The 13,967-nt window shown below is 37.8% G+C and overlaps 1 protein-coding gene across 2 annotated transcripts in view; it reads right to left on the bottom strand.

The window, feature by feature from the left end:
* Positions 1-13,967, bottom strand: part of SEMA3C (semaphorin 3C) — a 186,026-nt gene that overhangs the window by 49,352 nt on the left and 122,707 nt on the right. For both annotated transcript variants that reach the window (XM_070046305.1, XM_030834271.2), the window contains exon 12: positions 8,235-8,457. In XM_070046305.1, the coding sequence (XP_069902406.1) occupies positions 8,235-8,457 (223 nt within the window). The remainder of the gene's footprint in view (positions 1-8,234; positions 8,458-13,967) is intronic.

Genomic DNA, 13,967 nt, shown 5'->3' with positions numbered 1-13,967 from the left:
AGGTGGGTCAAAAAGGATCTTGCTGTGACTTATGTCATAGAGTGTTCTGCCTATGTTTTCTTCTGACAGTTTTATAGTGTCTGGCCTTACACTTAGGTCTTTAATCTATTTTGAGTTTATTTTTGTCTATGGTGTTACAGAGTGTTCTAATTTCATTCTTTTACTTGTAGCTGTCCAGTTTTCCCAGCACCACTTATTGAAGAAGCTGTCTTTTTTCCATGGTATATTCTTGCCTCCTTTATCAAAAATAAGGTGACCATATGTGCGTGGGTTTATCTCTGGGCTTTCTATCCTGTTCCATTGATCTAAATTTCTGTTTTTGTGCCAGTACCATATTGTCTTGATTACTTCAGCATAGTCTGAAGTCAGGGAGTCTGATTCCTCCAGCTCCGTTTTTCTTTCTCAAGATCACTTTGGCTATTTGGGGTCTTTTATGTTTCCATACAAATTGTGAAATTTTTTGTTCTAGTTCTGTGAAAAATGCCATTGGTACTTTGATAGGGATTGCATTGAATCTGTACATTGCTTTGGGGAGTATAGTCATTTTCACAATGTTGATTCTTCCAATCCAAGAACATGGTATATCTCTCCATCTGTTGGTATCATCTTTAATTTCTTTCATCAGCATCTTATAGTTTTCTGCATACAGGTGTTAGGTTTATTCCTAGGTATTTTATTTTTTTTGTTGCCATCGTAAATGGGAGTGTTTCCTTAATTTCTCTTTCACATTGTTCATCATTAGTGTATAGGAATGCCAGAGATTTCTGTGCATTAATTTTGTATCCTGCTACTTTACCAAATTCATTGATTAGCTCTAGTAGTTTTCTGGTAGTATCTTTATGTATAGTATCACGTCATCTGCCAACAGCGACAGTTTTACTTGTTTTCCAATTTGGATTCTTTTTATTTCTTTTTCTTCTGTGATTGCTGTGGCTAAAACTTCCAAAACTATGTTGAGTAAGAGTGGTGAGAGTGGGCAACCTTGTATTTTTCCTGATCTTACTGGAAATGGTTTCAGTTTTTCACCATTGAGGACGATGTTGGCTGTGGGTTTGTCATATATGGCCTTTATTATGTTGAGGTAAGCTCCCTCTATGCCTACTTTCTGGAAGGTTTTTATCATAAATGGTGTTGAAATCTGTTGAAAGCTTTCTCTGCATCTGTTGAGATGATCATATGGTTTGTATCCTTCAACTTGTTAATATGGTGTATCACATTGATTGATTTGCATGTATTGAAGAATCCTTGCATTCCTGGGATAAATCCCACCTGACCATGGTGTAGGATCCTTTAAATGTACTGCTGGATTCTGTTTGCCATTACTTTGCTGAGGATTTTTGCATATATGTTCATCAGTGATATTGGCCTGTAGTTTTCTTTCTTTGTGACATCCTTGTCTGGTTTTGGTATCAGGGTGATGGTGGCCTTGTAGAATGAGTTTGGGAGAAATCCTCCCTCTGCTATATTTTGGTAGAGTTTGAGAAGGATAGGTGTTAGCTCTTCTCTAAATGTTTGATAGAATTCACCTGTGTAGCCATCTGGTCCTGGGCTTTTGTTTGTTGGAAGATTTTTAATCACAATCTCAATTTCAGTGCTTGTGATTGGTTTGTTTATATTTTCTATTTCTTCCTGGTTCAGTCTCGAAAGGTAGTGCTTTTCTAAGAATTTGTCCATTTCTTCCAGGTTGTCCATTTTATTGGTATAGAGTTGCTTGTAGTAATCTCTAATGATCTTTTGTATTTCTGCAGTGTCAGTTGTTACTTCTCCTTTTTCATTTATAATTCTATTAATTTGAGTCTTCTCCCTCTTTTTCTTGATGAGTCTGGCTAATGGTTTATCAATTTTTTTTTATCTTCTCAAGAACCAGCTTTTAGTTTTATTGATCTTTGCTATGGTTTCCTTCATTTCTTTTTCATTTATTTCTGATCTGATCTTTATGATTTCTTTCCTTCTGCTAACTTTGGGTTTTTTTTTCTTCTCCTTCCTCTAATTGCTTTGGGTGTAATGTGAGGTTGTTTATTTGAGATTTTTCTTCTTTCTTGAGGTAGGACTGTATTGCTATAAACTTCCTTCTTAGAACTGCTTTTGCTGCTTCCCATTGGTTTTGGGTCATCGTGTTTTCATTGTCATTTTTTTCTAGGTGTTTTTTAATTTCCTCTTTGATTTCCTCAGGGATCTCTTGGTTATTTAGTAGTGTATTGCTTAGCCTCCATGTGTTTGTATTTTTTACAGATATTTTCCTGTAATTGATATCTAGTCTCATAGCATTGTGGTCAGAAAGATACTTGATACGATTTCAATTTTCTTAAATTTACCAAGGCTTGATTTGTGACCCAGGATATGATCTATCCTGGAGAATGTTCCATGAGCACTTGAGAAGAAAGTGTATTCTGTTGTTTTTTGATGGAATGTTCAATAAATATCAATTAAGTCCATCTTGTTTAATGTATCATGTAATGCTTGTGTTTACTCATTTATTTCTATTTGGATGATCTGTCCATTGTGAAAGTGAGGTGTTAAAGCCCCCTACTATGTTTGTGTTACTGTTGGTTTCCCCTTTTATGGCTGTTAGCATTTGCCTTATGTATTGAGGTGCTCTTGTGTTGGGTGCATAAATATTTACAATTGTTATATCTTTTTCTTGGATTGATCCCTTCCAAAGAAGTGTCCTTCTTTGTCTCTTGTAATAGTGTTTATTTTAAGGTCTATTTTGTCTGATATGAGAATTGCTACTCAAGCTTTCTTTTGATTTCTATTTGCATGGAATATCTTTTTCCATCCCCTCACTTTCAGCCTATACGTGTCCCTAGGTCTGAAGTGGGTCTCTTGTAGACAGCATATATATGGGTCTTGTTTTTGTATCCATTCAGCCAGTCTACGTCTTTTGGTTGGAGCATTTAATTCATTTACATTCAAGGTAATTATCGATATGTATGTTCCTATTACCATTTTCTTAATTGTTTTGGGTTTGTTATTGTAGGCCTTTTCCTTCTCTTGTGTTTCCTGCCTAGAGAAGTTCCTTTAGCATTTGTTATAAAGCTGGTTTCGTGGTGCTGAATTCTCCTAGTTTTGCTTGTCTGTAAAGGTTTTAATTCCTCCGTTGAATCTGAATGACATCTTTGCTGGGTAGAGTAATTTTGGTTGTAGGTTTTTCCCTTTCATTACTTTAAATATGTCCTGCCACTCCCTTCTGGCTTGCCAAGTTTCTGCTGAATGATCAGCTGATAACCTTATGGGGATTCCCTTGTATGTTATTTGTTGTTTTTTCCCTTGCTGCATTTAATATTTTTTCTTTGTATTTAATTTTTGATAGTTTGATTAATATGTGTCTTGGTGTGTTTCTCCTTGGATTTATCCTGTATGGGACTCTCTGTGCTTCCTGGACTTGAATAAGTATTTCCTTTCCCATATTAGGGAAGTTTGCAACTATAATCTCTTCAAATATTTTCTCAGCCCCTTTCTTTTTCTCCTTCTTCTGGGACCCCTATAATTCGAATGTTGGTGCATTTAATATTGTCCCAGAGGTCTCTAAGGCTGTCCTCAATTCTTTTCATTCTTTTTTCTTTATTCTGCTCTGCAGTAGTTATTTCCACTATATTATCTTCCAGGTCACTTTCCGTTCTTCTGTCTCCATTATTCTGCAATTGATTCCTTCTAGGGAATTTTTAATTTCATTTATTGTGTTGTTCATCAGTGTTTATTTGCTCTTTAGTTCTTCTAGGTCCTTGTTAAATGTTTCTTGTATTTTCTCCATTCTATTTCCAAGATTTTGGATCATCTTTACTATCATTACTCTAATTCTTTTTCAGGTAGACTGCCTACTTCCTCTTCATTTGTTTGGCCTAGTGGGTTTTTATGTTGCTCCTTCATCTGCTGTGTGTTTCTCTCTCTTCTCATTTTGCTTAACTTATTTTGTTTGGGGTCTCCTTTTCGCAGGCTGCCAGTTCATAGTTCCCATTGTTTTTGGTGTCTGCCCCCAGTGGCTAAGGTTCATTCAGTGGGTTGTGTAGGCTTCCTGGTAGAGGGTACTAGTGTCTTTGTTCAGGTGGATGAGGCTGGATCTTGTCTTTCTGGTGGGTCGGGCCACGTTCAGTGGTGTGTTTTGGGGTGTCTGTGACCTTATGATTTTAGGCAGCCTCTCTGCTAATGAGTGGGGTTGTGCTCCTGTCTTGCTAGTTGTTTGGCATAGGGTGTCCAGCACTGTAGCTTGCTGGTTGTTGAGTGGAGCTGGGTCTTAGTGTTGAGATGGAGATCTCTGGGAGAGCTTTCTCCATTTGATATTACATGGAGCCGGGAGGTCTCTGCTGGACCAATGTCCTAAACTTGGCTCTCCCACCTCAGAGGCACAGGCCTGACACCCAGCCAGACCACAAAAACACTGTCAGCTACACGGCTCAGAGGAAAAGGGACAAAAAAAGAAAGAAAGAAAGATATAATATAAAATAAAATAAAGTTATTAAAATAAAAAGGTAAAAATAATTATTAAAAAGAAAAAAATTAAAAAGAAAAGAAAAAAGAAAGAAAGAAGAGAGCAACCAAACTAAAAAACAAATCCATCAATGATAACAAGAGCTAAAAACTATACTTAAAAAAAAAAAAGAAAAAAAATTGGACAGAGATAACCCTAGGACAAATGGTAAAAGCAAAGCTATACAGACAAAATCACACAAGGAAGCATATATATACACATTCACAAAAAGAGAAAAAGCAAAAAAATACATATGTTGTTGCTCCCAAAGTCCACCGCCTCAATTTTGGGGTGATTCATTGTCTATTCAGGTATTCCACAGATGCAGGGTTCACCAAGTTGATTGTGGAGATTTAATCCTCTGCTCCTGAGGTTGCTGGGAGAGATTTCCCTTTCTCTTCTTTGTTCGCACAGCTCCTGGGGTTCAGTTTTTGGATTTGGCCCTGCCTCTGCGTGTAGGTAACCTGAGGGCATCTGTTCTTTGCTCAGATAGGACAGGGTTAAAATAGTAGCCGATTAGGGGGTTCTGGCTCACTCAGGCTTGGGGCAGGGAGAGGTACAGAACGCAGGGCGAGCTTGCTGCATCAGAGGCCAGCATGACGTTGCAACAGCCTGAGGCACACCGTGTGTTTGCCTGGGGAAGTTGTTCCTGTATCACGGGACCCTGGCAGTGGTGGGCCACACAGGCTCCTGGGAGGGGAGGTGTGGATAGTGACCTGTGCTCACACACAGGCTTTTTGGTGGCTGTAGCAGTAGCCTTAGCGTCTCATGCCCATCTCTGGGGTCTGTGATGATAGCTGCGGCTCGCGTCCATCTCTGGAGCTCATTTAGGTGTTGCTCTGAATCCCCTCTCCTTGCACACCCCGAAACAATGGTCTCTTGCCTCTTAGGCAGTTCCAGCCATTTTCCCGGACTCCCTCCCGGCTAGCTATTGAGCAGTAGCCCCCTTCAGGCTGTGTTCTCGCAGCCAACCCCAGGCCTCTCCTTGGGATCCGCCAAAGCCGGAGCCTCAGCTCCCAGCCCCCAGCCGCCCCAGCGGGTGAGAAGACGAGCCTCTCGGGCTGATGAGTGCTGGTCAGCACCGATCTTCTGTGCAGGAATCTCTCTGCTTTGCCTTCCACACCCCTGTTGATGCGCTCTCCTCCGCGGCTCCGAAGCTTCCCCCCTCCACCACCCGCAGTCTCCGCCCGCAAAGGGGCTTCCTAGTGTGTGGAAACCTTTCCTCCTTCACAGCTCCTTCCCACTGGTGCAGGTCCCACACCTATTCTTTTGTCTCTGTTTTTCATTTTTTCTTTTGCCCTACCCAGGTAGATGGGGAGTTTCATGCCTTTCGGGAAGTCTGAGGTCTTCTACCAGCGTTCAGTAGGTGTTCTGTAGGAGTTGTTCCACATGTGGATGTATTTCTGATGTATCTGTGGGGAGGAAGGTGATCTCCGCGTCTTACTCTTCCGCCATCTTGAAGGTCTCCAAAATGATACAAGTTCTTAAATACCAACATAAAAAGTCTATGTAAAGGTGCCAGATACTTATGTGGTAAGAAAAGCCAAAGAATTTGTGCAAAAACATGTTTCTTACTGCCTTCTATCTAAATAAACACTGCTGAACAGTTTATAAAGACTAAAAAATTCCATCCATGAAACCTACATATTTTATGTAGACTTTCATGAAAAAACAACCTGAATGTGATATCAGAGTCCACCTCTGAGAAACAAAAACACTAACTGGAGAAGATATCTGCACCTCTATGTTCACTGCAGCATTATTCACAATAGCCAAGATGTGGAAATAACCTAAGTGTCTGTTGACAGATGAATAGAAAAACAAGTGTGGTTTAAAATGTTACTCTGCCATAAAAAGAATGAAATCTTGCCATTTGTGACAACGTGGATCGAAATTGATGGCATTATGCTAGGTGAAAAAACGTCATACAGAGTAAGACAAGTATTTTATGCACTCACTTATATGTGTAATATAAAGAAACAAAAACAAAATGAAAAACCACATTCACTATCAGATGTGGAGAGAGGGAGAATTAAATGAAGGCAATCAAAAGGTACAAACTTCCAGTTATGAGATACTAAGTACTAGGGATGTAATATACACCCCCATAGTTTTGGGATGTACTACAGTTACATTGCTGTATGATATATATGAAAGCTATTAAGAGAATAAATTCTAAGAGTTCTCATTAGAAGGAAAAAATTTTTTTTCTTTCTTTTTATTGTATCTATATGAGATGACAGATGTTAACTAAACTTATTGCAATAATCATTTCACTATATATGTCAAACCATTATGTTGTGTACCTTAAATTTATACAGTAATGTATGTCAATTATATCTCAATAAAACTGGGGAAGAAAAGAGTCTACATTTAAGACAGCCTTCAAAAGGAAAATAAGAAAACAGTCATTTTTTTCTGAGTAATATGAGAAATTAGAGAGAGGTGTGACTCTAAATGACCTCATCACTTCAGGAAAAAAAATTTTTTTTTCAAATGCAATTTCCACACTGGATGATCAGCATCAAGGCTAAAAGAAACTCTTTATAGTTATTTATATGGAAGCAACATCTTTGGAGAACACAGTTTTATGCAAGTGAAGATTAGCTTTTGCAATCAGTTACGAATTCATTTCATTGTACGTGTTGCAGTGGATATAGTTACGATTTTCAGTTCATCTTGACAAATATTTACTGAGGTTACCCGGTACTGTGATATGCCTAGAGAGACATGACATATGAAGGAGAAACAGAACCTTGAAAGGAATGTGTGGTAATGAATACAAATATGGGAGACTGGATTAAGCACTGGTTAAAGAGTTTTAGAAGCGAATAAACTGAGTTTGAAGCATGATGTTTGAAATGTTAACCTGTCATACAACTTGTGTTACCTAATAATAACTTGTAAATGCAAATACTGAGCTCACAAAATGGCAAGGACTAGAGATACACATCTGGGATTGTTTGCACAGATTAATTAAAACCAAATGAATGAATGAGATGGCCAAAGAATACATAAAAATAAGAGGACCATGCAGAGAACCTCAGGAAACATCTACATCATGGGGAGGAGAAAGCCAGGCTACTGAAGGAAACTGAGAGAGAACTGCTAGAGACAGAGGAAAATTATGTGCCTTGTGGCTGAAGCAAGAGGTAGGGTGATTCTAAAACGCCAAATGAGGCAAAGAGGATATGGAGGCATTTCAGTGGTTAAAGGATTTTGGATTTTCTTGGCATGGGAACACTGAAGACCTTGGCGAAATCAGCAGTATAGCAGAGGTGGCAGTAGGTGAAGGTACAGGCCTAGTTTCATTTGCTAGCGTAAGGTTTCTAAACCAAGAATTCAGTGGAGGATGAAATGGAAGAATAAAGTATATACTAATATAATTGATAAAGAAACGTCCTGGAGATGGCAGGAAAGCATATATGGCTCCATGTGTTTATGAAGCGGTCACAGTATTTGTTTTAGTTGAGAGAACACTCATGCTTAAAATTTCCCATCCCTTCATTCATCTCATTACCTTATTTCACCACAATATATGCCAGGAATAGTTCTAGGTGCTTTACATATATTAACCCATTTGTTCCTCACAACAATCCTATAAAGTAATTTATCTTAACTCCATTTTACAGATGTAGAAACTGAAGCATGAAACACCTCAGAGTCAGACACATGTAACACTGGAGTTTTTCTGATTTCAATATCATGCCCGTAGCAAGTACGCTCTTTTACTACACATTAAGCTAGTTTGAGCTCAAATACTTACCTGTTCCGAGAAACAGAACATGGTATCTACCATCGGCAGCATTCACTCGATCCACAGCTATTTTTGTGTACTTATAGTCAGTGCCTGTACGAACAATCAAAGGCCTTCTGTGGATTGGGTAGATGGAATTGTACATGAGAGGGTGGTTCCGAATAAAAGTGACAACATCGTCTGGGAACTCCTTGGTGGTTCGCATATTGGGTGTAAATGCTCCTCCTGGGCACTAAAAAAAAATTTTTAAAGGACTAAGTTAATACAATAGTGGCTTTATTTTAATAATAATCAGAAGACCTCTATTTTTCAAAATACTTAGAAGCTCAAGCTGTTTTAAGTGTATTTGCTACCGAGTGAGGAGAAAACTGCATGACTATGCATAGTACTATCTGTAGAAAATAAGGTGTGTAATTTGATCATTTAAATGGGCTAAGTCCACTTATCCTGCACTGTTTGTTTTCAGAGAGGAGCTGACACCATTTGGTATACGGTATAAATTTTCACCCTTCTCATCCATCACTTTTCTGTTCCTTATTCTGCGCCAGGTCCAGTGTTGTTATAAAAAAAACCCTTGTGGATATAATCTAATGCTGCTACTGGCTAAAATAAATTAGATTATTGTTATCAAATTCAATCAGAACTCTAACCTGCGAGAGTTTTATTCTATCTGATCCCCTCTCCCAAAAGAGGGCTCTCCGAAGTTGGAGCTTGGATTGGATATGGTAAACCAGACCTTATAATTTCCCTCTGGAAAACACTCCAGTGATTTCCATTACTCTCAGAATAAAATCCCAACAGCTTAGCCTGGCTATAAGCCCCTGAATGTCTGGCCTGCAACTGCATCTACCCCTCCCATAGTTCCTGCCCTTCCTGAGTCCCAAGCCAGCTCCTGCTCTAGGACCTTGGCACTTGCTCCGCGGTTTTCTCTGTTGCCTCATTCAGTTCTCAGTTCAACAGTTACTTCCTTAAAGGTGATGACACATACAAAAATAGCTCCCCATCGCCATCTCCACTCTCCATCTCCTTAGTTTGCTTTATTTTTCATCACAGCTCTATTTACCTGTGTGTAATATATTTGTTGCTTATATCTTTATTGTCTGTTTCTTCCTCTACAATGTAAGCTGTGAATTAGTCTTAACTGGGTAAATTTTGTTCATGATTTCACCCTCAGACCTATAATAAAGCTGAAGAATATTAAATATTCCACAAAGAGTAGTTGAATGAGTGAATTACTCTGTTATATCTGGCATCCAATTTTGGTGCAGGGGCTGTATGAAACAGGCGCCTCAGTTCTGGGGAGGAGAGGAAAGATTCAGAGCATCAAGTTTAAAGGGGCAGAGAGAAAGCAATTATGAGATCTAAAAATGACTGCTGGACAGTTTCAGCAGTTCTGGAAAGGAAGCATGACAAGGGCTTCTGAGAAGAGGATTCCATTTACAGAGCATCTGAGGCCAAACTCATGGGTAGGCTGGGAGGTGCTGAAGCTTGGAACTTAAAACACACTCACTAATAGGAGCTGAGTGTTAAGTTATATGAGCAACATATAAGCTTTTAACACATACAAACATTATTTGTCTAACCCTATTAAATACTGTCAATACCTCTACTTTCAAAAAAAAAATACTTGGTCATTTTTTTTAAAACAAAAGCACTACTGTTCTAGATTTCATTTATCCTCTTTAGAGAGGTACAAAGTGAAAGGAAAGCAACAAAGCAAACTTCCTGTTCAATAGCAATGGGTACAGCATCTGTGGTGAACAGCAAGATGTAATGGGGACAGTAATAAAAGGAAAATTATACCTCATTCGACAGTGGCAATGAACATTTATTTCTAGTTGACTGCTCCTATGCAGGAATATAAGCCTAGTGTGGCCATATTCCAACAGAAGATAGAAATGTGGAATTTTATGTGAAATCTGCCAAAATTTTAATGTTGACTCAATGAAAAAAAAAGAAAAACAACTTTAGGGACCAAACAAAACATGGCAATTTCTGGGTTAAATCCATGCAACAGCTGACCTACAATGTCACTGCCTCTGGGCCAGTGTTGCCAGGCAGTCCTACATTTGCAAATAAGACTCAGCAGATTATGAATGTGCTCTCACTCATTTGAACTGTATCATCCTGAATGCAATTTTTAGTCTAACTTTGACCAGTTAACATTACTAGAATTTTTTTCTAGGACAAGTAAATATAGTTCTCTTTTTGTAGAAAGGCATAAGGAGCAATTAAATGACTTCACTGAAGAGAGATAATGAGACAAGTAATAAAACTAAGCTTCTCATTCATTATCCCATTAACTAGACTTTCATCTGGGGTTCACATGCTTTTCTTTTAGGAAGAAGTATTATATTTATGCATGTTTATAAATTGCTTATACTAAAAGACCAAATGAGGACAAAAAATTCCATGTGAGGGTATTCTAAACTTATGGGTGTGTACCATACTTCTGAGAAGTGTAGTATTATGGGTTTTTTCTACCCTCATTCCTCACACAAAGTGGAAAACGGGAAATACATTGCTCACTGAATGAAAACATGGAAAGAACAAATGCATGGGCAATTTAAATAGTTCCAGTCCTTCGTAAAACACCACTAATGATGGTCTGCTAAGCTGAGATATCTCCTTAAATATTTGCAAGTATTCTCATTTGTAAGTTCCAGAAAGATCCAAAGTTAGCATATATTACTAGGCAATTTATACAATTTCCAGTTAGCAATTATTTTCATGAGTGATAAGCTTATTAAATTGTAAGTGCCTAGTTTCTGGGTTTTACTTAATGGTAGTTGAAATTTAGATAAAAATTATGTTCAGTTGCTCAAAACCATAGTCATTAAATATGTAACCCAAATAAATCAACTCAAATCAATTATTTTATATTCATTCAAATGTTCTCCATTTGGGACTTTTGTTTTATATTCACAATAAACTTTACTTAGAAATAAGTGTCTCCTAGTAAAAGTTTGTTTTCAAAATTACAGAAGAATTCTTTTTGACAATAATTAATTTTTCCATTGATTCATGGCATAAAGCTTGTAGATAAGACACAGAATGAGTGACAGTGATGGTGACAAGAACAAAAATTGATTACCCTTTGCAGACTTTCCATCTGGAACTGTGAGTTTGCTCAGTATAAAACTGCCAAGTATAAATAAGATGTGATTAACGTATCCCTCACCTTGTGATATATGAAAGCCTCTGTACGGAAACCTCAAGATAATATAACACCCACGTGCTACCATAAAATAAAGCCTTTGTCCATTAATTGGGCTGTTGTCTCGTTCTTAAGAAGGATAATTTTGCTCTACAAATAGTCATTAAGTAATTTTGGTTAAACTTCTCCTTTAAGTGTTTGTTTTTCTCCAGTTCTAGCTTCTGTTTATCAAGTGGTGATAAGCACTCCTTTTCTGAGTAAAGACATTTTAAGTGTTTTGATTACTAAAGTGCTAAGTGAAATACAGGAACAATAAGAATGCCATGTTAAGGAAGTATGCCAAATTTCCTTGCTATTCTCAGGTATTCTTGAGCATCTGCTCCTAATCCACTCACCCATTTATACTAGTCTTCAGCATTAATATATTCACATATTAATTCATATGTCAATTCTTTGGACAGCTTTTATTCAAAATGCTTTTTGATGTGCCCAGTTGGGGACTTAAGAATCGGGAGCTACCACTGTCTTCTAGACACAAGTGTTCTAGTAAGGAAGATGGACATATTCAAAGTAAAATAACAACTGATACATATAATTATAATTTAATATAAATATAAAATAAATAACAGAATTTGGCTCATGATCAATAAGAGCCAATATTTTTAAAATGAATTTAGAATAGTAGAGAACTTAAGGCTGCCAGAATTAGTGAAGAGGTTTAGAGATTAAAAAAAATAAAAAGAGTTTGGAATATTTAGGGAACTATAAATCCTGGGGCAATCCTGAATCACAGAGCACAAAGTGAAAGAAAGAGGTAGGAGTTGAGGCTAAAGACAGATAACAGAAAATAAATGCAAAACTATTCACAGAAGGAGTGACAGGCATGTTTCAAAAGAAGCTTGACCTAACACTTGAAGGACAAGTGGTATATGGATAAATAAATGGACATAAATAAATGATATTCTAGAATCGGGGCTAGTTTCTAGCACTGGTCTTTGAAACTTGTGTTCGGAGAGAAATTGATCTTACGTTTAAACCCTTGGTAATCTAGGCCTTTTATTTAAAGCCCAAAGAATTACAAAGTTGAAGACTTGTATTTATGCACCAGCTGGCCCTCATCTTCCTTGTATTTATCCTCCACGACTTAAAAGAGCTCTTTGTTCCAGTCCTACTAGCCCATGCAGAGCTTCTAGGATTCACTTATTAATTTCTGTCTCTGCTTTGTAATGTATGCAGTAACCTTTGCCTGAAACATCCCTCCTTACTTATCCAAATTATCCACATCAACTGTCCTTCAGGCCCAGCTCAATCTCACATATTTTTATATGCCTTTCCAAACAGGGCTGTCCCATGTCGACCTCCTTTTTCTCTAGACTTCAATAATATTTATTGTCTGCTTTATTCATATGTCTTGAATAATTATGTGAAACAATATGTAATTAACTTTTCATGCCTATATGCCTCACGTGTTCAATTTTATTGTAAACTTTGCTATGTTTTAAAATGTCTATGAGGAACAAAAATGCTTCTAATGTAAGAACAACCAAAAGATGCTTTGAACATGATCCATATAATTAGTGGTCCCAAGAAAAAGGGAAACCTTTTTGCTGGCACTTTTGTCAGGATCATGAATTTTCTGTGTTCTTTTGCTGCACCAGGTTGTAGACCTGTTCAAAGCACGGCGATTGAAGCAGATGGTTCTGGTCCAGTTATAAACAGATGTTAAAACTGAAGACTTTTGTGAGGTTCTGCTTTAACAGTATAGTATAAGCAAACACAATCTTCTACAGAAGCTTAAACATGTTGTATCAGAATAATGTAATATGTTAGCTCAGCCACAGAGAGAATCTGCAGTCCTTGGCCGCCCTTTGCAACATACCAAAGGTGTCTTGTTTCTTCCACAAACTTGTATTACTTATGGAAAAACATTATGACACAATTGGCAGGCTTCTTCCTACTGACTTGGGCTTGCTAGTTGGGAGTTTGCTAACACAGCTATCAATGCTGCTTTAAAAGAAGCACCTAACAGGAACATTAGAATGAGGGTATAGGATTTCTGCCAGTGTCATTTCTTTAAGAATCCAGCCATATATTTATGAAGTTGACCTTGCAACTGGACTACTGTATAGGGAAATAAAGTATGGCGATCATAGTTGATCCTACCTTGGGAGGCTTCAGAGGCAACATTCTTAACCCTAGAGAAAAAGAATGCTTTGGGTCAATTGGCTGTAAGTCTTCTGGCTACATGAAGGTGATATTAAACCTTAGAAGCCCAAGAAAGAGACAGATACTGGCCACTCTGAGTCAGAGAGCTGACTTCATGGTGTTTTGCTCAGTGAAGTGTGGAGGAACTACATCTTCAGGGAGGTATGCTTTTCCAGGGGCAGTTCCAGAGGTCATTCCTCCACCCAGCCTCTTTTATTCCCTAAGGATTACTCATCTGACAATTTTTTTTTTTAATTTAAGGGAGTTGCTCTGGTCTCAGCACCAGATGTAAGAAACCACATTATAGAAATATGTCTCAAGTACTGACTACTCACTCCCTTTTTTCATGGAGTCTCCTCCAGATGTGTGTCACTAAGCCC

The sequence above is a fragment of the Globicephala melas genome, chromosome 9 (genome assembly GCF_963455315.2).
Source record: "Globicephala melas chromosome 9, mGloMel1.2, whole genome shotgun sequence".
Taxonomy (NCBI): domain Eukaryota; kingdom Metazoa; phylum Chordata; class Mammalia; order Artiodactyla; family Delphinidae; genus Globicephala; species Globicephala melas.
The sequence above is the reverse complement of the archived record's forward strand: the minus strand, read 5'-3'. Positions and strand labels throughout refer to the sequence as shown.